The 20,157-nt window shown below is 41.0% G+C and overlaps 1 protein-coding gene across 1 annotated transcript in view; it reads left to right on the top strand.

The window, feature by feature from the left end:
• The window catches only part of zgc:73226 (uncharacterized protein LOC402792 homolog), a 10,702-nt gene extending 4,436 nt beyond the window's left edge, over positions 1 to 6,266 (top strand). Inside the window, exons 2-6 of the mRNA XM_034125954.1 lie at positions 95 to 239; positions 470 to 551; positions 1,678 to 1,751; positions 2,020 to 2,166; positions 5,726 to 6,266. Coding sequence (XP_033981845.1) covers positions 95 to 239; positions 470 to 551; positions 1,678 to 1,751; positions 2,020 to 2,166; positions 5,726 to 5,774 — 497 coding nt within the window. The 3' untranslated portion in view covers positions 5,775 to 6,266. The remainder of the gene's footprint in view (positions 1 to 94; positions 240 to 469; positions 552 to 1,677; positions 1,752 to 2,019; positions 2,167 to 5,725) is intronic.
• Positions 6,267 to 20,157: the final 13,891 nt, after the last annotated feature.

The following is a 20,157-nucleotide window of genomic DNA, read 5'->3' on the forward strand; positions in this document are numbered from 1 at the left end:
TCCATGGCACACACACAACGTTGTTTCCTTGTGTTGTTTCCTCCTCACTTCTCACTGTACCTTGTTCCCTCTCGCCCCCCCCCCCCCCCCCCAGACTCCTGGGTGGAGCTGGAGGATCTGATGGCCGCCGTCAGCAGGGACAGTCTCACAGGTCAGGACAGTTTCCCCTCCTCCCTGCAGGGGGAGCTGGAGAGGATCCTGCTGGAGGCGCAGCTGGAGTGTGAGAGGAGTCGAGACAGGTAAGTGCTGCACTTTGTTTGTGTTGTTGTGTTGTTGTGTTGTTGTGTTGTCAGGGGCCTGAGCGGCACAGCGAGGCGTAAGACTCATTTCCACAGTAATGAGTTTCACTCTGCGCTCAGCTTGTTCTTCACCATGTGTGTTTATTTTCTCTGTGTTTGTTTGTTTTAACAGCATTTGTGTGCGTCTTGATGGGAAACCCACATTGTAAATGTCTGTTTATTTTCCTCAGTCCCCCCCAGGAGGGGACTCCGACCCCCCCTGGTTCCCCCAGACCCAGCAGTGAGCATGACAGCGACTGCATCACCATACAGGTACTCATTCCTGACAAGAATAACTCTTAATCACTGTTAGAACAATCTCACTGGCTTGAGCTTCAATCTCAGGATCCATGTATCTGTGATCCTCTCCAGAATGGAAGTAGTCATCACATACAGAGCATCAACTAGTTCCTGAACAGTGTCCTTCACATGCTGATATCCAAGAGAGGGAGTTACACAGTCACAAGATGGAGGAATCAAACATCCTTTCATGTACAAAACACTGAGTTTTCAATCAAAATTCAGATTTTCTCTCAAAATTCAGACATTTTCTCAAAATCTCAAAATTCGGACTTTCTCTCAAAATTCGGACTTTCTCTCAAAATTATGTATTTTTTCTCAAAATCTCAAAATTCAGATCTTTTTCTTAAAATCATTATTTTTTTTACTTTTTCTCAAAATTCGGACTTTCTCTCAAAATTCAGACTTTTTTCTCAAAATCATTTTTTTTTATTACTTTCTCTCAAAATTATGTATTTTTTCTCAAAATCTCAAAATTCAGACTTTTTCTAAAAATCTCAAAATTCGGACTTTTTAAGAAAAAGTCCGAATTTTGAGATTTTTAGAAAAAGTCTGAATTTGAATCTCAAAATCTGACCTTTTATAAAAATTCTGACGTTTTCTAAAAATTCTGACGTTTTCTAAAAAATCTCAAAATTCTGACTTTCTCTCAAAATTCGGACTTTCTCTCAAAATCCGGACTTTTTACTCAAAATCTCAAAATCCTGACTCTCCAGAATGGAAGTAGTCATCACATCCAGAGCATCAACTAGTTCCTGAACAGTGTCCTTCACATGCTGATATCCAAGAGAGGGAGTTACACAGTCACAAGATGGAGGAATAGAAAGCAGTATTCAATGTTTACTTCAGATTAGCTCCACGTCAGAAATGAGCATGCTTGTCATATGTCTATCTCCATAGAGGCTGAATCATCATGTTAATCACATAGCTATCATATGCCTCAAACAGTCCTGATGCTCTTCTAGGTAATCATACATCCTGTCATGTTCACAGCTACAGTTGGGATACCTTTGTTATCATGTTACTCTCATATTGGAAGAGGACATTCAGTATTTTCCCAACACACTGTTTCTCTTCATCATCTGTGTTTATTCTGCAGGAGGAAGCTGACCGGAGAGGAGACACTGACTGGGTGTGGGACTGGTCCAGTAGACCTGAAAATATGGCACCAAAGTAAGAGCAGCTGTGTTAAAGTCACAACATTTGACTTTCAGTAAGAACATTTTATTTATTTATGCATGTTTTGACGGCATGTTCCAAGCTGTGTACGGATTCTTTGTAAGTGTTGAGATACATCTCCTCAAGCTGCCACACTTGATCTTCTGCAGTAAAATATTGAACAGGTAGTTCCTCTAATCTTGGGTCTCTCAGTGCTCAGTCCTGTCCCCTGTGTTCTCATTAACTGTTTATCGTTTCTTTTCTATCCTCGTTGTTTCTGCAGAGAGTTTGTGTTTCAGCACCCGAAGCAGCAGGGCTCCTTCAGCGTGAGGAAGACGGAGGTGATGAAGAGAGGAATCTTCTCCTACGACGTCCTCCTCATCCTCATTCCCTCCCTGCTGGCTTCACACCTGCTCACACTGGGAGTCGGGTGAGACATGCACTCACTGACATTAAAGGTCCCCTATCATACTGTTTTTCATCAATATATCACAGGTCTCAGATATATACAGAACCTGTCTCTGATTGGCTGAAATACCAAACAGATCATTGCAGCATTACCCATAATCCCCTCTGTTTCCAAAGTGCTGATTCTCTGTCTGTTACTTTAGATGAAAATAAGGAGCCCCTCCCCACGCCCCTCTGAGAGATATTTGGTTAAAAAGAACTCAATGGTGCTCTAGGAGGAGATTCAGGTGATAAGGTGGGGGGGGGGGTTACCTTGGTTGCTGATTGGCTAATGATTACACAAGCTAAAAACATCGTTATGACATCATAAAGATCTGATCAGCTCATTTTCAGACAGGTTTTTATAGAAATGGATCAGGACAAAAAGAGAGAGAATCTTTGTTCCTGAAACTTTCAGAGTCTCTTTACACAGAGGGGACACATGTTGATGAAGAAGAGACATGAAGAAGAGGGGACACATGTTGATGTAGAAGAGACATGAAGAAGAGGGGACACATGTTGATGAAGAAGAGACATGAAGAAGAGGGGACACATGTTGATGTAGAAGAGACATGAAGAAGAGGGGACACATGTTGATGTAGAAGAGACATGAAGAAGAGGGGACACATGTTGATGAAGAAGAGACATGAAGAAGAGGGGACACATGTTGATGTAGAAGAGACATGAAGAAGAGGGGACACATGTTGATGAAGAAGAGACATGAAGAAGAGGGGACACATGTTGATGTAGAAGAGACATGAAGAAGAGGGGACACATGTTGATGTAGAAGAGACATGAAGAAGAGGGGACACATGTTGATGTAGAAGAGACATGAAGAAGAGGGGACACACGTTGATGTAGAAGAGACATGAAGAAGAGGGGACACATGTTGATGAAGAAGAGACATGAAGAAGAGGGGACACATGTTGATGTAGAAGAGACATGAAGAAGAGGGGACACATGTTGATGTAGAAGAGACATGAAGAAGTGGATTTTGCACAATAAGTGACCTTTAAGAAATATTTAGCCACAAGTCCTATCAGTGTTGATGGTAAATAAAGTCAAATGAATAATAATACATTCCTAAATCTGTTATATTGTCCGATACAGTTTGCAGATTCTGTTCTCCCTGCATCCATCCCAGTCATTTTACCTGAAAGAAATGTAGTTGGATGCAAGAAGATCTACAAACTCTTTCAGCTTAGATTTCTCTGGTATGAGGCACAAGCTATAAAGACGCCACTCAACAACATAACATGCATGTTCCCACAAATTAAACCTCAATTTCAAACACACACAAATTGTAAAAATGGACAAGAGTTTCGCTCATTTGATGCAACAGCACGTACAGAAGCTTTTGGCTCATTTGAAGCGAATACAGGTTTGTTGATTTTCTGCTTTCATTATGCGTCACTTTGGAAAGAAGCATCAGTAATGTAATGTAATACATTTACCATCAGCACTGATTGAACATCCCGATGAAAAGGTGGAATTAGCTTACCTGCAAACATGTGGAAATCCTCAGCTTCACAGGCCTATAGGGCGACTGTGGCTGCGAGGGAGTGTGGTCGTCTTTCAACCAGAAGGTCGTGGGTTCGATCCCAGCCCATGCAGTCAACATGTCGATGTGACCTTGGGACAAGATACTTAACCCTGAGTTGCTCTTGATGGCGTGTGTGAATGTTAGGTCCTAGAGTAAGGTACACTACTCTGTGTGAATGTTAGGTCCTAGAGTAAGGTACACTGCTCTGTGTGAATGTTAGGTCCTAGAGTAAGGTACACTGCTCTGTGTGAATGTTAGGTCCTAGAGTAAGGTACACTGCTCTGTGTGAATGTTAGTTCCTAGAGTAAGGTACACTGCTCTGTGTGAATGTTAGGTCCTAGAGTAAGGTACACTGCTCTGTATGAATGTTAGGTCCTAGAGTAAGGTACACTGCTAAGGTCCTAGAGTAAGGTACACTGCTCTGTGTGAATGTTAGGTCCTAGAGTAAGGTACACTGCTCTGTGTGAATGTTAGTTCCTAGAGTAAGGTACACTGCTCTGTATGAATGTTAGGTCCTAGAGTAAGGTACACTGCTAAGGTCCTAGAGTAAGGTACACTGCTCTGTGTGAATGTTAGGTCCTAGAGTAAGGTACACTGCTCTGTGTGAATGTTAGGTCCTAGAGTAAGGTACACTGCTCTGTGTGAATGTTAGTTCCTAGAGTAAGGTACACTGCTCTGTATGAATGTTCGGTCCTAGAGTAAGGTACACTGTTCTGTATGAATGTTAGTTCCTAGAGTAAGGTACACTGCTCTGTGTGAATGTTAGTTCCTAGAGTAAGGTACACTGCTCTGTGTGAATGTTAGGTCCTAGAGTAAGGTACACTGCTCTGTGTGAATGTTAGTTCCTAGAGTAAGGTACACTGCTCTGTGTGAATGTTAGGTCCTAGAGTAAGGTACACTGCTCTGTATGAATGTTAGTTCCTAGAGTAAGGTACACTGCTCTGTGTGAATGTTAGTTCCTAGAGTAAGGTACACTGCTCTGTGTGAATGTTAGTTCCTAGAGTAAGGTACACTGCTCTGTGTGAATGTTAGTTCCTAGAGTAAGGTACACTGCTCTGTGTGAATGTTAGTTCCTAGAGTAAGGTACACTGCTCTGTGTGAATGTTAGGTTCTAGAGTAAGGTACACTGCTCTGTGTGAATGTTAGGTCCTAGAGTAAGGTACACTGCTCTGTGTGAATGTTAGGTTCTAGAGTAAGGTACACTGCTCTGTGTGAATGTTAGGTTCTAGAGTAAGGTACACTGCTCTGTGTGAATGTTAGGTCCTAGAGTAAGGTACACTGCTCTGTGTGAATGTTAGGTCCTAGAGTAAGGTACACTGCTCTGTGTGAATGTTAGTTCCTAGAGTAAGGTACACTGCTCTGTATGAATGTTAGGTTCTAGAGTAAGGTACACTGCTCTGTATGAATGTTAGGTTCTAGAGTAAGGTACACTGCTCTGTATGAATGTTAGGTTCTAGAGTAAGGTACACTGCTCTGTGTGAATGTTAGTTCCTAGAGTAAGGTACACTGCTCTGTGTGAATGTTAGTTCCTAGAGTAAGGTACACTGCTCTGTATGAATGTTAGTTCCTAGAGTAAGGTACACTGCTCTGTGTGAATGTTAGGTCCTAGAGTAAGGTACACTGCTCTGTATGAATGTTAGTTCCTAGAGTAAGGTACACTGCTCTGTGTGAATGTTAGGTCCTAGAGTAAGGTACACTACTCTGTGTGAATGTTAGGTCCTAGAGTAAGGTACACTGCTCTGTGTGAATGTTAGGTCCTAGAGTAAGGTACACTGCTCTGTGTGAATGTTAGGTCCTAGAGTAAGGTACACTGCTCTGTATGAATGGGTGTGAATGGGTGAATGACATGTAGTATGTAAAGCGCTTTGAGGGGTCTTAAAGACTGGATAAAGCGCTATATAAGTACAGTCCATTTACCATTTGCCTGCTAAAGCTATAGATGCTAACTACTATTGCTGTTTGGAGGAATAAATTATGATTTATTGCTCTCTTTTTTTAGGATCTACATAGGAAAGAGATTGGCTGCATCCACAACCAGCACGCTGTGACGTTGGCTGTAACCCCAAATCCCCCCGAATCCCCCTCTTTGTGGCCATGAGGTCAGACTGTTAGCACACTACTTTGTCTCCTTCCTCCTTCCTCCTTCTTCTTCGTCACGGGGAAACCTTTAGGACCTCTGAACCTCCGTCTCTCCGTCCATCTGTTGGCGAGCAACTCTGATCTGAGCCGGGAAACATTCATCAGAGAGTTAGAACAATACAACCCTTTGATAGGAGGAGATGAAAACGGCTTCTCGACTGAGATGAGAAATATAATATGTGGTAGCTTTACCGCCCCAACCTTTGACAAAGCTGAATGTGTGTCATTTGTCAAAAGTAATGACCCTCTGTAACACTGAGCTGCTGGAGGGGCTTTTTAGTTGGCTGAGTGAATGTAGGATCGGCTCTAGTTGTGCTTTTTGTCTCGTAAAGTAATTAAATGTTCGACCTCCAACAAAGACAATCCAAACCCCATTAAAGTTCACTCCTCAAAACCTTTAATGTGACTTCTGAGCCTTTTATTCTTCCCTTCTCGTCTCAACCTGCAGTGTTTGACGAGGATAAATGCAGGGAACAAAGATTTCCTGAACAAAGCTGGGGTTATTAAAGAGGCCCAATTATGCTTTTGGGGGGTGTTCCCTTTCCTGTAGTGTTATACGGGTTTGTGTGCATGTAAATGGTCTGCAAAGGGTAAAATCCCAAAGTTCAGGAACACAGTGACATCACTCGCACTCCTGAGAGCTTTTTGAACATTAAAGCATGGAGACACTACATACTGATATACACCTGAACATCAGCAGGAGAGGACTCTTTAAAGTAGAGACACTACATACTGATATACACCTGAACATCAGCAGGAGAGGACTCTTTAAAGTAGAGACACTACATACTGATATACACCTGAACATCAGCAGGAGAGGACTCTTTAAAGTAGAGGCACTACATACTGATATACACCTGAACATCAGCAGGAGAGGACTCTTTAAAGTAGAGGCACTACATACACCTGAACATCAGCAGGAGAGGACTCTTTAAAGTAGAGGCACTACATACTGATATACACCTGAACATCAGCAGGAGAGGACTCTTTAAAGTAGAGACACTGCATACTGATATACACCTGAACATCAGCAGGAGAGGACTCTTTAAAGTAGAGACACTACATACTGATATACACCTGAACATCAGCAGGAGAGGACTCTTTAAAGTAGAGACACTACATACTGATATACACCTGAATATCAGCAGGAGAGGACTCTTTAAAGTAGAGACACTACATACTGATATACACCTGAACATCAGCAGGAGAGGACTCTTTAAAGTAGAGACACTGCATACTGATATACACCTGAACATCAGCAGGAGAGGACTCTTTAAAGTAGAGACACTACATACTGATATACACCTGAACATCAGCAGGAGAGGACTCTTTAAAGTAGAGACACTACATACTGATATACACCTGAACATCAGCAGGAGAGGACTCTTTAAAGTAGAGACACTACATACGGATATACACCTGAACATCAGCAGGAGAGGACTCTTTAATTTAAACTATATGTGTAAAAGTTGAAGGAAACTAAAAGGGAACACTTTGACAAAAAACACACATCTGTTTAAATGTAGTCCCCTCTTCAGGAAAATGCCTGAAAATCATTCTTTATTTGTCCTATTGGAAACCTCTTTCTCGTCCTCTTGCACAAATGTCCTGAGATCACGTCTCTGTCCATCTGCCTTTGTCGTTCCTCACCGAACAAAAGTCTTTTCTCTTTTTTTTTTTAACAAGCTGCTGCTTTGACCAGTCAAAGAGTTGACATTTTATTGCCTCCCCGTAAACCAGAAAGCCGTTTCCTCTTAACATCTCATAAAAATATCTGGCCTGGGTTTGGGGACGCAGGGCCTGAGAAGCATACCGAGTACATTTACTCAAGTATTCCACTTGAGTAAAAGAAACGTAGATACTTGAACTATACTTGAGTATTTTCACATTATACTACTTTGTACTCCATTACATTTATTTTACATATTTATTTACTAGTTACTTTGCAGATTTAGGGTTTGATACAAAATATAAATCTACATTATAATGCATTATGATAGGCTAACCAGTAGAGTGTAAAGTAATTCAAATTAAACCCACCTTCACCAAGTACAACATTGAAAGTGATGAACACTTTCATGATCAATCATTATAAAACATATCATATATATTATTCTGAAATGGACCAATCTGCACAATGACTACTTTTACTGTCGCTACTTTCACTATATTTTGATGATAATACTTTTCTACTTTTACTTGAGGAACATTTTGAATGCAGGACTTTTACTGTAACAGAGTATTCCTACACTCTGGTACTTCTACTTTTACTCAAGTACAAGATCTGAGTACTTCTACTTTTACTCAAGTACAAGATCTGAGTACTTCTACTTTTACTACAAGATCTGAGTACTTCTACATTTACTCAAGTACAAGATCTGAGTACTTCTACTTTTACTCAAGTACACGATCTGAGTACTTCTACTTTTACTCAAGTACAAGATCTGAGTACTTCTACTTTTACTCAAGTACAAGATCTGAGTACTTCTACTTTTACTCAAGTACAAGATCTGAGTACTTCTACTTTTACTACAAGATCTGAGTACTTCTACATTTACTCAAGTACAAGATCTGAGTACTTCTACTTTTACTCAAGTACACGATCTGAGTACTTCTACTTTTACTCAAGTACAAGATCTGAGTACTTCTACTTTTACTCAAGTACACGATCTGAGTACTTCTACTTTTACTCAAGTACAAGATCTGAGTACTTCTACTTTTACTCAAGTACAAGATCTGAGTACTTCTACTTTTACTCAAGTACAAGATCTGAGTACTTCTACTTTTACTCAAGTACAAGATCTGAGTACTTCTACTTTTACCCAAGTACAAGATCTGAGTACTTCTACTTTTACTCAAGTACACGATCTGAGTTCTTCTACTTTTACTCAAGTACAACATCTGAGTACTTCTACTTTTACTCAAGTACAAGATCTGAGTACTTCTACTTTTACTCAAGTACAACATCTGAGTACTTCTACTTTTACTCAAGTACAACATCTGAGTACTTCTACTTTTACTCAAGTACAAGATCTGAGTACTTCTACTTTTACTCAAGTACAACATCTGAGTACTTCTACTTTTACTCAAGTACACGATCTGAGTTCTTCTACTTTTACTCAAGTACAACATCTGAGTACTTCTACTTTTACTCAAGTACAAGATCTGAGTACTTCTACTTTTACTCAAGTACAACATCTGAGTACTTCTACTTTTACTCAAGTACAATATCTGAGTACTTCTACTTTTACTACAAGATCTGAGTACTTCTACTTTTACTCAAGTACCAGATCTGAGTACTTCTACTTTTACTCAAGTACAACATCTGAGTACTTCTACTTTTACTCAAGTACAAGATCTGAGTACTTCTACTTTCACTCAAGTACAAGATCTGAGTACTTCTACTTTTACTCAAGTACAACATCTGAGTACTTCTACTTTCACTCAAGTACAAGATCTGAGTACTTCTACTTTTACTCAAGTACAACATCTGAGTACTTCTACTTTTACTCAAGTACAACATCTGAGTACTTCTACTTTTACTCAAGTACAAGATCTGAGTACTTCTACTTTTACTCAAGTACAAGATCTGAGTACTTCTACTTTCACTCAAGTACAAGATCTGAGTACTTCTACTTTCACTCAAGTACAACATCTGAGTACTTCTACTTTTACTCAAGTACAACATCTGAGTACTTCTACTTTTACTCAAGTACAACATCTGAGTACTTCTACTTTAACTCAAGTACCAGATCTGAGTACTTCTCCCACCTCTAGTTGTCTCGAAGGTAAACCGTACCCATTTGTCGTCCTCTCCGACCAAGCGCTCACATTAGCGGGTGTTTGTTTGATGTTCGGCTCCTGCTGGGCTCGTTAAGTTTCCTCTAGACACAAAGCTGACGGTGCAACAACAAACCTGCGTAGGCATGAGCACAGAAGCACAGCAGCACCTGGTTCCCATTCACACCCATTAACACACACACACCCACGATATGCCCAGTTACTAGAACGTGTTTCTGCATCACTTTTACACAAAGAGGAAAAACAGGAAGTACTTTGTTGCTAGGTGAAGTTTAGGAGGTTTCCACTTATCATCCTTGACTGACAGATTATTTCAATTTAAGTCAAACCCACAGTCCCTGGTTTTGTTGCAGCTCAACAAGTTCATTTAAGTAGTCTTAAAAAGATCACTCCCGAAACAGAGGACACGGAAAGAAGCGTCCGCACAAAATATAGCATCTTGCATTTCGGCAACTTTATGTGTCTGCCTCCAATGTTGGCTGACGTCTTGTTAGGAAAAAGGTCACAGACTCATAGGATAAATGCATCGAATGTCCCAATAAAAAAGCAGCTGGGACCATGAAAAACCCTCAGACCAGCCCTCAGACGGTAAGCTATTATACCTCCACCTGTAACTACCGTAACTGCACACAGAGGGGGACAGCTGTAGACTTTATGTGGAATAAACACAGATCAACAACTTCATGCCCTCAGTAGAAATGCTTTCTCCACTCACAAACAAAGAAGAGTTATGTCTCACTCTCCTGGCTTCCTTACATCCAAGATAGCAGCTTTATTCATGTCGTATCATGCCTTATTTTACAGGATTAAAACAAATCAAGTGTCAAATGTATCTGTGCACTCTCAGGTTCAAAATGAGACCAACGTTTTCTATGCATGTCAGTTTCTTTGAGCCCTAAATGTGGCCCGCACCAGACTAGGTAAGACCTGTTTTTAGCCTATCAGATTGCAGGGAAATAACTTTTTCTACTGAAGTAGTTCTTGATCAATTGCGTCATCTACTGAATGGTTGAGAGAAGAAGGAGTCAGCAGTCAATGACCGTATAAAACTGAAAGTAAAGGAGGTCACCACAACCACAAAAGATCCATGAGCAAACAGTCATGAATGGGCACAAAAAGAATGAGGCTGTTGGGTTCAGAAGTATGCATGATGAGCTCTGGACAGACAGACACACACACACACACACACACACACACACACACACACAATCCCCTGCAGGCTCACGACTGGCAGAGATAATAATCAATTTCACTAAAATGTGACTAAAACACTTCAAATGTGTCATGCCCCGTCAGATGGCATTACAGCTTTTAGTCTCTGTGTTCCTAGATATCAGAGATTGCTTTAATTAGTACAGTTTTATCATAACCCAGATACATTATAGTGAAAGCTATGACAGCACATCAGAATTAGCCTGGAAGCTATACGGTTGTGGATCGTCCCTGACTCAACCCCCAAATGATCCTCAGTTTGGGGCAAACAGGCAGTCACAGGTGGTGTTAAAGCTGTAAATCACCAGGCTCTCACACACCCTGAGTCCTCCTCACAGCAGGGGGCGGTGCTAAGACCAGAGGAAAAAGGAACGATTACTACTGTGAAAAGCCTTAAACGCCACATGTGATATGTCGGTGCGTTAAAGCAGACTCTCAGGAACATCAGAATGAGAATCAGAGTTCATTTATTTGTCCCACAACGGGGAAATGTACATTATTAGAACAGCAGAAGTACAGTGCAGATACAGTGAAGACTATAGACTTACATATTAAAACAAATTAAATTACTAAGGGCTGCAAAATCTGTCGGCTCTTTTTAAGTCACTTTGAAAAACTCATTTTTTTAGAATTGCTTTTATGTGATTTTATTTTCTGTCTTATTTATTTTTTCATTTATTCTTAGTCGATGTATTTTTGTTTAATTATGTTCTATGTGTTTTTATGTTTACATGCTGTTGTGTAATTCACTTGCTCTCTGTGTACAGTAAATACATTGTATTATTATTAAGTATGCACACGTTATTAATGATAAGAAAACACAATAAGTCAAAAAACAAATAGCAGATAAGTACACCACGGTAAAGCAGTATATATATATTATTTTTTTAAGTGACCATATACAATTAAAGAAGTAGCTGGTACAGTTTACAGATTGTAAATACATTGAAAGAATGTATAAAGCACAAAGTCTTATATATACTGGCAGTGTTTTGGGGATGTCGGCGGTCAGCAGGAGCGTTTGGTGTTGTGAAATAACTTGAAGGTAAAGGACACTGAGGCCGTGACGTAATGTGGAATAAATCTGTTCATTTCCTGCTCCGACATTGGACGTATATCTGTCTCTCTGGGAAATGCATTATCTTCCTGCTCCCATGTAGACAGGAAATCAGAGTCCAGTTTCAAAGGGTTTTGGATGCTACAGAGAAATTCGGTTCAGCTGGCACGCCGTTAACATTCAAACAACATCACTAATTTCAGTCTACATCTCGAGTGACTTCACTTTACCACATGTGGCCACTTCCCCCCTCGTGAACCACTTATTATAAGGAATAGTAGGTTATAGTTTCACATGACTGAATGACACACTCCCACTCAAATATCTGCACACCCCACACTAGTTCTTGTTGTATATAAGTCTCTCAAAAACAGAGCTTCCTTTTGCTTTTTGCTTCTATTACAAAAAAAGTGGCATCCCAAGTGCAAAGGGTGTTATAGACAAGGATATATGTTGGGTTCCCGCAACTTAGACATCAAATTCAAAGACTTATATCAGTATGGAGTGTCTCTACTTTAAAGAGTACTCTCCGGCTGATGTTCAGGTGTATATCAGTATGTAGTGTCTCGACTTTAAAGAGTCCTCTCCTGCTGATGTCCAGGTGTATATCAGTATGTAGTGTCTCTACTTTAAAGAGTCCTCTCCTGCTGATGTTCAGGTGTATATCAGTATGTGGTGTCTCGACTTTAAAGAGTCCTCTCCTGCTGATGTCCAGGTGTATATCAGTATGTAGTGTCTCTACTTTAAAGAGTCCTCTCCTGCTGATGTTCAGGTGTATATCAGTATGTAGTGTCTCTACTTTAAAGAGTCCTCTCCTGCTGATGTTCAGGTGTTTATCAGTATGTGGTGTCTCTACTTTAAAGAGTCCTCTCCTGCTGATGTTCAGGTGTATATCAGTATGTAGTGTCTCTACTTTAAAGAGTCCTCTCCTGCTGATGTTCAGGTGTATATCAGTATGTAGTGTCTCTACTTTAAAGAGTCCTCTCCTGCTGATGTTCAGGTGTATATCAGTATGTAGTGTCTCTACTTTAAAGAGTCCTCTCCTGCTGATGTTCAGGTGTATATCAGTATGTAGTGTCTCTACTTTAAAGAGTCCTCTCCTGCTGATGTTCAGTAGTGTGGGAGAGATTGTACATGTACATGCATAACAACCTATCACAGGAAAGGGAAAACACAAACAAGGCCTCTTTAATTCATGGCCCACTTTGAAACGGATCAAGGCATGAATGTTATTGTTTTCTGCAGGCTGTGGTTATGCAGCAGATCTTTTAACAAGCCAATTTTTGCAAAGTTAAATAGTTGCACTCCAGCACAGTAAATATATTCATCTGCAATAATGAATGTTCTCTTCAATGAATACAGAGTTAATGTTTGTCAGAGGAGTCTCTTCAGATGTGATTCCACATTCAATATGCACAATAAATGCACCGCCGGAAACATTTCCAGACGGTGATTCTTGCATTTTTCATGCGCTCTGTCACTCCTGAGAATCTGCACAAATGACCCAGTGTGCTCTCTCTCCCACTTTGAGTTTCTGGGTTTCTTCCCACCGCACGGCCGACCTCTCAGGTCCAGACTCGCTCGGTGTCAACGTGCCAGAACTATGAAGGATTAATGAGAGCACCTGGACTCAATGGAGCACAATGTTCAAACTGTGTAAACAAGCTGGAGGTGTGTGTTGTCCTCCACATCCTGGAGACATGGTTTAAAAGTCACCTATTATGCAACATCCACTTCTTCTTCATGTCTCTTCTACATCAACATGTGTCCCCTCTTCTTCATGTCTCTTCTACATCAACATGTGTCCCCTCTTCTTCATGTCTCTTCTACATCAACATGTGTCCCCTCTTCTTCATGTCTCTTCTACATCAACATGTGTCCCCTCTTCTTCATGTCTCTTCTACATCAACATGTGTCCCCTCTTCTTCATGTCTCTTCTACATCAACATGTGTCCCCTCTTCTTCATGTCTCTTCTACATCAACATGTGTCCCCTCTTCTTCATGTCTCTTCTACATCAACATGTGTCCCCTCTTCTTCATGTCTCTTCTACATCAACATGTGTCCCCTCTTCTTCATGTCTCTTCTACATCAACATGTGCCCCCTCTTCTTCCTGTCTCTTCTACATCAACATGTGTCCCCTCTTCTTCATGTCTCTTCTACATCAACATGTGTCCCCTCTTCTTCATGTCTCTTCTACATCACCATGTGTCCCCTCTTCTTCATGTCTCTTCTACATCAACATGTGTCCCCTCTTCTTCATGTCTCTTCTACATCAACATGTGTCCCCTCTTCTTCATGTCTCTTCTACATCAACATGTGTCCCCTCTTCTTCATGTCTCTTCTACATCAACATGTGTCCCCTCTTCTTCATGTCTCTTCTACATCAACATGTGTCCCCTCTGTGTAAAGAGACTCTGAAAGTTTCAGGAACAAAGATTCTTTCTAACCAAATCTCTCTCAGAGGGGCGTGGGGAGGGGCTCCTTATTTTCATCTAAAGTAACAGACAGAGAATCAGCACTTTGGAAACAGGGCTGAAACAGAGGGGATTATGGGATGCTGCAATGATCTGTTTGGTGTTTCAGCCAATCAGAGACAGGCTCTGGATATATCTGAGACCTGTGATATATTGATGAGAAACAGTATAATAAGGGACCTTTAAAACTTGCTACGAGTAGTCCTTGTGAGTCAAATGAGAGATGTGTTCAGGAGAGGAAACGAGGCTTCGTCAGAGCGTCTGCTGCTCACACACCGTCAGGTTTAAGACTGTTCTCAACCTTTTCTGTAGTTCCAAAAAACTGACATTCACACCTCCTTTACGACCCTCATAAGAGAAGTTTTGAACTTCTGTTCTTGGCTCACTTTTTTCATCCTTGACACGAATATTCCCCTCAAATGTGGACATTCTGTCTTTCATTTGTACGATGTGGTTCGACAACACATCGTAAAAAAATAAGTATTCACTTCCAAAAGAAATAGGTATTTTTCTATCAAAAATGGTAACAGCTTCAACAAATAATGGAAACAATATATGTTCAACAATGAGAGATAAATAGTGGAGACATTATGAAATATATGGATCAGAATAATAATAACAATTCATAATACTTTGTATCTCTATTGATCCGAAGAAGAAGTCAATACTTTCAAAATGTTAAAGGTAAAGCAAAGACAATCCAGATACAAAAAAAATATATATATAAGGATAATTTTAAGAAAATGAAAGACATTTAAAAAATGAAAACAGAACAGACAGGAACGATTGAAGAGATTTAAAAAATGTAATAATGGATTTATTATAATTGGCTGCAATTAAATCTTTCCTTCTTTTTCTTAGAAATGACCTAATATCACTCAGACTGCTAGAGTCTGCACACTGGAACAAATGCTGCTCCAAAATCAAGTCAAATAATAATAAAAACAAGGTGTTTTTGCCTGTAATAAGTAAAGAAATCTGCCAATAGAACAAATAAAAATGAGCTTGGTAGGATTTCTTAAAATAAGACGGGATACTTAGATAAATCAGATCTTGTAATTGGCTGGGAAACCTTATTGTGAACTGTATTTGACCAGAATCAGGAAATGTTGTGTTAGAAAATCAGCCAGAAATGCTCAAAAGTTTTCTGTTTTCTGTTAGCTGGGGAATTTCTGATAAAAATGTGTTTTCTAAAATCAACTTCGATGTATTTCTTGAAACAAGATGATCCATCTTTTACAAATACCACAGAAGCTAAGCTCATCCGTCACGCTCACAGGTACAGATCAGAACCCAATAGCACGACACAGATACAACCAGTGTTCAGAATGTTCAGTTTAATCAGGTCAGGGACAGGCAGGGTCAAAACCAGGAAATCCAGCAGTCAGGCAAACAAATCCAATTAGGGGGCAGGCAGGAAACTCGAGGTCCGACAACAGGCAGGCAGGCAGGGGTCAAAACCGGGCAGGACAGGTAACTAGGCAAGAGATAATCAAACACTGGAGAGCTTGGCAGAATAGACAAGACACTCTGGCAGAGGAAAAGTGAGAGTGAGGTGGTAGATATACTGTGGAGTAATGAGGGAATGAGTAGCAGGTGAGGGGAAGGGCTGGGAAGACCAGGTGAGGGGAGTGGGCTGATTGCAAGAGCCTGGAGGAAGGCGGGATCTGAAATGACCGGAGAGTTTAAGATGAGCCAAACCAAAAAACAACAATAATATGTGTCTAACTTGTGACATCATCTGTTTAATCTGAGATACAACTCAAGATAAGATGTTTCCAAGAGTCTTAACAAGACATGTAAGATACATTGTCTAAACACAAGACACTATATCTCCTTGCATTATCACTTCTTAAGTTATTAGGTCTTATATAAAATGTAAAGACACATTCTGACTAGATATTAGACAAATATACTTGGCAAGATTTCATTTGTATAGTGCATTAGTACTACTGTCAGTATTGCTTGTATGCTCACATAGGGCTGCTCAATTAATCGTATTTTAATCGCAATTACGATTATGGCTTGCAACGATTACGAAAACAACGTAATCGAAATAAAACGATTATTTTTTTATTATTATTATTACTTTTTTTTTTTTTTAAATTACATTTTCTTTTTATTGGTTTTTCAGTTGAATTAAACTTAAAGTTCAGGGTAATCAACTGTTAAAAACATACTGTTCACATTTTTCTTTTCTCCAATAAATTGATGTTTTCAAAGTAAATGGATAATCGTTTTTAATAATCATGATATCAATTATTGACCCAAATAATCGAGATTATGATTTTTGCCATAATCGAGCAGCCCTATGCTCACATCTTTATAGCACATTTGAGCTGAGGAGGCTGATGGTAATCTCATTAGTTGTGCAAGTATTTCGTCATTAACATAACGTATTAGAAGAATTAGAACACTAAGAAATCACTTCATCCTAAGGGAACATGTATGTCCCAACTTCTGTGGAAATCCATCCAAAAGTTGCGCGCTAAACCTCATTCTCTCACGCAAGAGGAGAAGTCAGAGGATCACTTAAGGATTCATCCTCTGGGGAACACGAGTGCCTGCACAAAATGTCCAATCTATCCGATGGTTGTTGAGATATTTCAGTCTGGATCCAAGTTGTGGTCTGACATGCTGCTAGTGTGGCTGAAAGAGTAAAAGGAGACGGAGGAAGGTCAGAAAAACAAGAAGAGATTTCCAGAGCAGAGAGGCCGACTCGGTGTCAAGTTTCTATATTGAAGATTTACTGCGAGAGATGATGTGTGTAGGTGAGACACTTGATGAGGTGGAGTGTGAACACATCCAGCTGTGTGTGTGACTGAAGCAGCAGCTGGAGAGTCAGAGGGTGAACTCACAGTTTACACATGGCAAAACAATCAACTTCGCGGGGGCTTACATTACGTTCCCTCGCTTAATGCTGAGAAATGTAGTGAGAACCACATTGTTGTTTCAGTCAGGCCATCGTACTCTGAGAATACCTTCGTGCACGCATCATCAATCTTCCAGCGTAATGGTTGTGCTTTTCCAAGAGGGGCGTTTGAGGTTTGTGTTACAGTGTCTACAACTGAAAACATTTTGAGTGATTTCACAGAGAGCGTGAAGGCAGGCGAACTGGAATTGAAAATGTAGTGATGGTGTCATTTTGTTTCCTGTAATTTCCCCTTTCTGAGAAACAGAACAATCTGTTTTTTATACTCAAACCTACGGTGGCCGACAGGTGGAAACACGTAACAGCGGGCCACAACGTTTCCATTGGGAGGAACACTCTGCAACTTCAGAAACGTGCAAATATAAAAACACTGTGACAATATGATGAAACACAAAACGCTGCAAATACAAAACACAACGGAGACCAGGGGACACTAAAGAGTGACGCACACAGCTGGGAGACCAGGGGACACTAAAGAGTGACGCACAGCTGGGAGACCAGGGGACACTAAAGAGTGACGCACACAGCTGGGAGACCAGGGGACACTAAAGAGTGACGCACACAGCTGGGAGACCAGGGGACACTAAAAGTGACGCACACAGTGGGAGACCAGGGGACACTAAAGAGTGACGCACACAGCTGGGAGACCAGGGGACACTAAAGAGTGACGCACGCAGCTGGGAGACCAGGGGACACTAAAGAGTGACGCACACAGCTGGGAGACCAGGGGACACTAAAGAGTGACGCACACAGCTGGGAGATACTAAGGGTGTTTCTCAATCGCGAGTACGCTTGCTTGGTAGCACATGTCTGCCGAGCATCTTGCTTCAGAAGCGAGTCAAGAATACTTCCTGGCATTCGGAAAACGAAGTGTGGAACACGCTAGCAAGTGTGCAGGTGTGCGTCATATGAGAGGCCCCGCCTTACATCTTCCGCCACAGATTTGGGGAAATTGGTCCGTGCGCAAAGCATTGTGGGGATTTTAAGACCGCAAAGTCTACTCATGTGCAGACTCGATATTTCTCCAAACGGAGTACACCGGGCTCGGTAGATTTCCAAGTATACTGGAGATTGGAACAGTACTTCGGCGGCACTCGATGACGTAGTATGCTTGAAATAGTGGCTCTGAAGCAGCTTTACTCGCGATTGAGAAACACCCTAAAGAGTGACGCACACAGCTGGGAGACCAGGGGACACTAAAGAGTGACGCACACAGCTGGGAGACCAGGGGACACTAAAGAGTGACGCACACAGCTGGAGACCAGGGGACACTAAAGAGTGACGCACAAAGCTGGGAGACCAGGGGACACTAAAGAGTGACGCACACAGCTGGGAGACCAGGGGACACTAAAGAGTGACGCACACAGCTGGGAGACCAGGGGACACTAAAGAGTGACGCACACAGCTGGGAGACCAGGGGACACTAAAGAGTGACGCACACAGCTGGGAGACCAGGGGACACTAAAGAGTGACGCCCACAGCTGGGAGACCAGGGGACACTAAAGAGTGACGCACACAGCTGGGAGACCAGGGGACACTAAAAAGTGACGCACACAGCTTCTGATGTTACTGCAGATCTGCTGTAAGCTAGCTAGCTAACATAGTAACGGAGCGTCCACACAGCAGCGTTAAAAAAATCTTGGAGGTGGGCGTATCTGAAGCTTGGGGATTTTTTGCGAGCAAGGCGACCAACAACCAATCACATGAATCTCCCGCCCCCGACATACGAAGCAAAACAGTTTGAAGTAAACTGGATATAAACTCCCCAAACAGGCGAAAACCTACCACTGTCTCTGCCACCTCCCTCCATGCCTGGCTCCTCCGGTTTATATCCCGGTAGGTCTGGTCATAAAGCACCGGGTGATTAATTCGCTACCGCTAATTTCTCCTCCATTTTTTGGAATATGAGGAAATGACCTGCGGTATGTCTCTCCCAGCATACACGCGGTTTGATTGGCTAGCGCTTGAACGGTCAGATTTGCATAAACGGGATTTGATTGGCTGACGCTTCCACCTCAGCTTCAAAAGTTGAACATTGTTCAACTTTGAATCCTGAAAATCCTGAAAATCTCCGCTCTGCTGCCCACAATGCAGTTCGGCGAAAAGTGAGGCAAAGTGACGTCACCCCATTCAAAGTGAATGGGCAGAAGCGTTCCAACATTTTTTTAACGCTGCTGTGTGGACGCTCCGTAATACTGGAAGGATTCATGCTGTTCATGCTTATATTTTTCATGTGTTTTTTTGCCCGTTGTTTGTTGTTTGTATTGTTTTTTTAAGCAGTTTGAACACAAAACTATGCCCTAAGTATGTATTTGATGCCGCTTGTAGCACTTTGGGATTGCTTTTAGTAATGAAAGGTGCTTTAAAAATCAAATGTATTATTATTCAATTACAAGGATTCTGGATTTCTGGTATTATTTACACCTTAGATGATCTGCTTTTTTATGTATCTGTTTTTATTTTACTATTTACCTTGTCATTAATTCGCTTTTTTCTTCTATTGTATTTATAATGTTTTATTTACTTCTGTGTATGTTGTAATTTATGTAGTGTTTGGCGTGTTATTACTCAGCTGTTTTGCATATTTTCTATAGTTAAATATCTCAAATGAAGCGTGATATCCGCCCCACAGGAGTCAGTGTTTCTGCTGTACCTGTGCTTCCTAATACAAATACCAAACACCCTAGCTTACAGTAAGACCAAAATTAATCTACAATTGTAAGAAGCAGTGCCTCGTTTGACCGACTCTCTCTTCCGTATTAAACCTTTCCTGATTAATTTTGAATCAATAACATTTAAGGCTATAATTTGTA

Source organism: Trematomus bernacchii, unplaced genomic scaffold (assembly GCF_902827165.1).
Source record: "Trematomus bernacchii unplaced genomic scaffold, fTreBer1.1, whole genome shotgun sequence".
Classification (NCBI taxonomy): domain Eukaryota; kingdom Metazoa; phylum Chordata; class Actinopteri; order Perciformes; family Nototheniidae; genus Trematomus; species Trematomus bernacchii.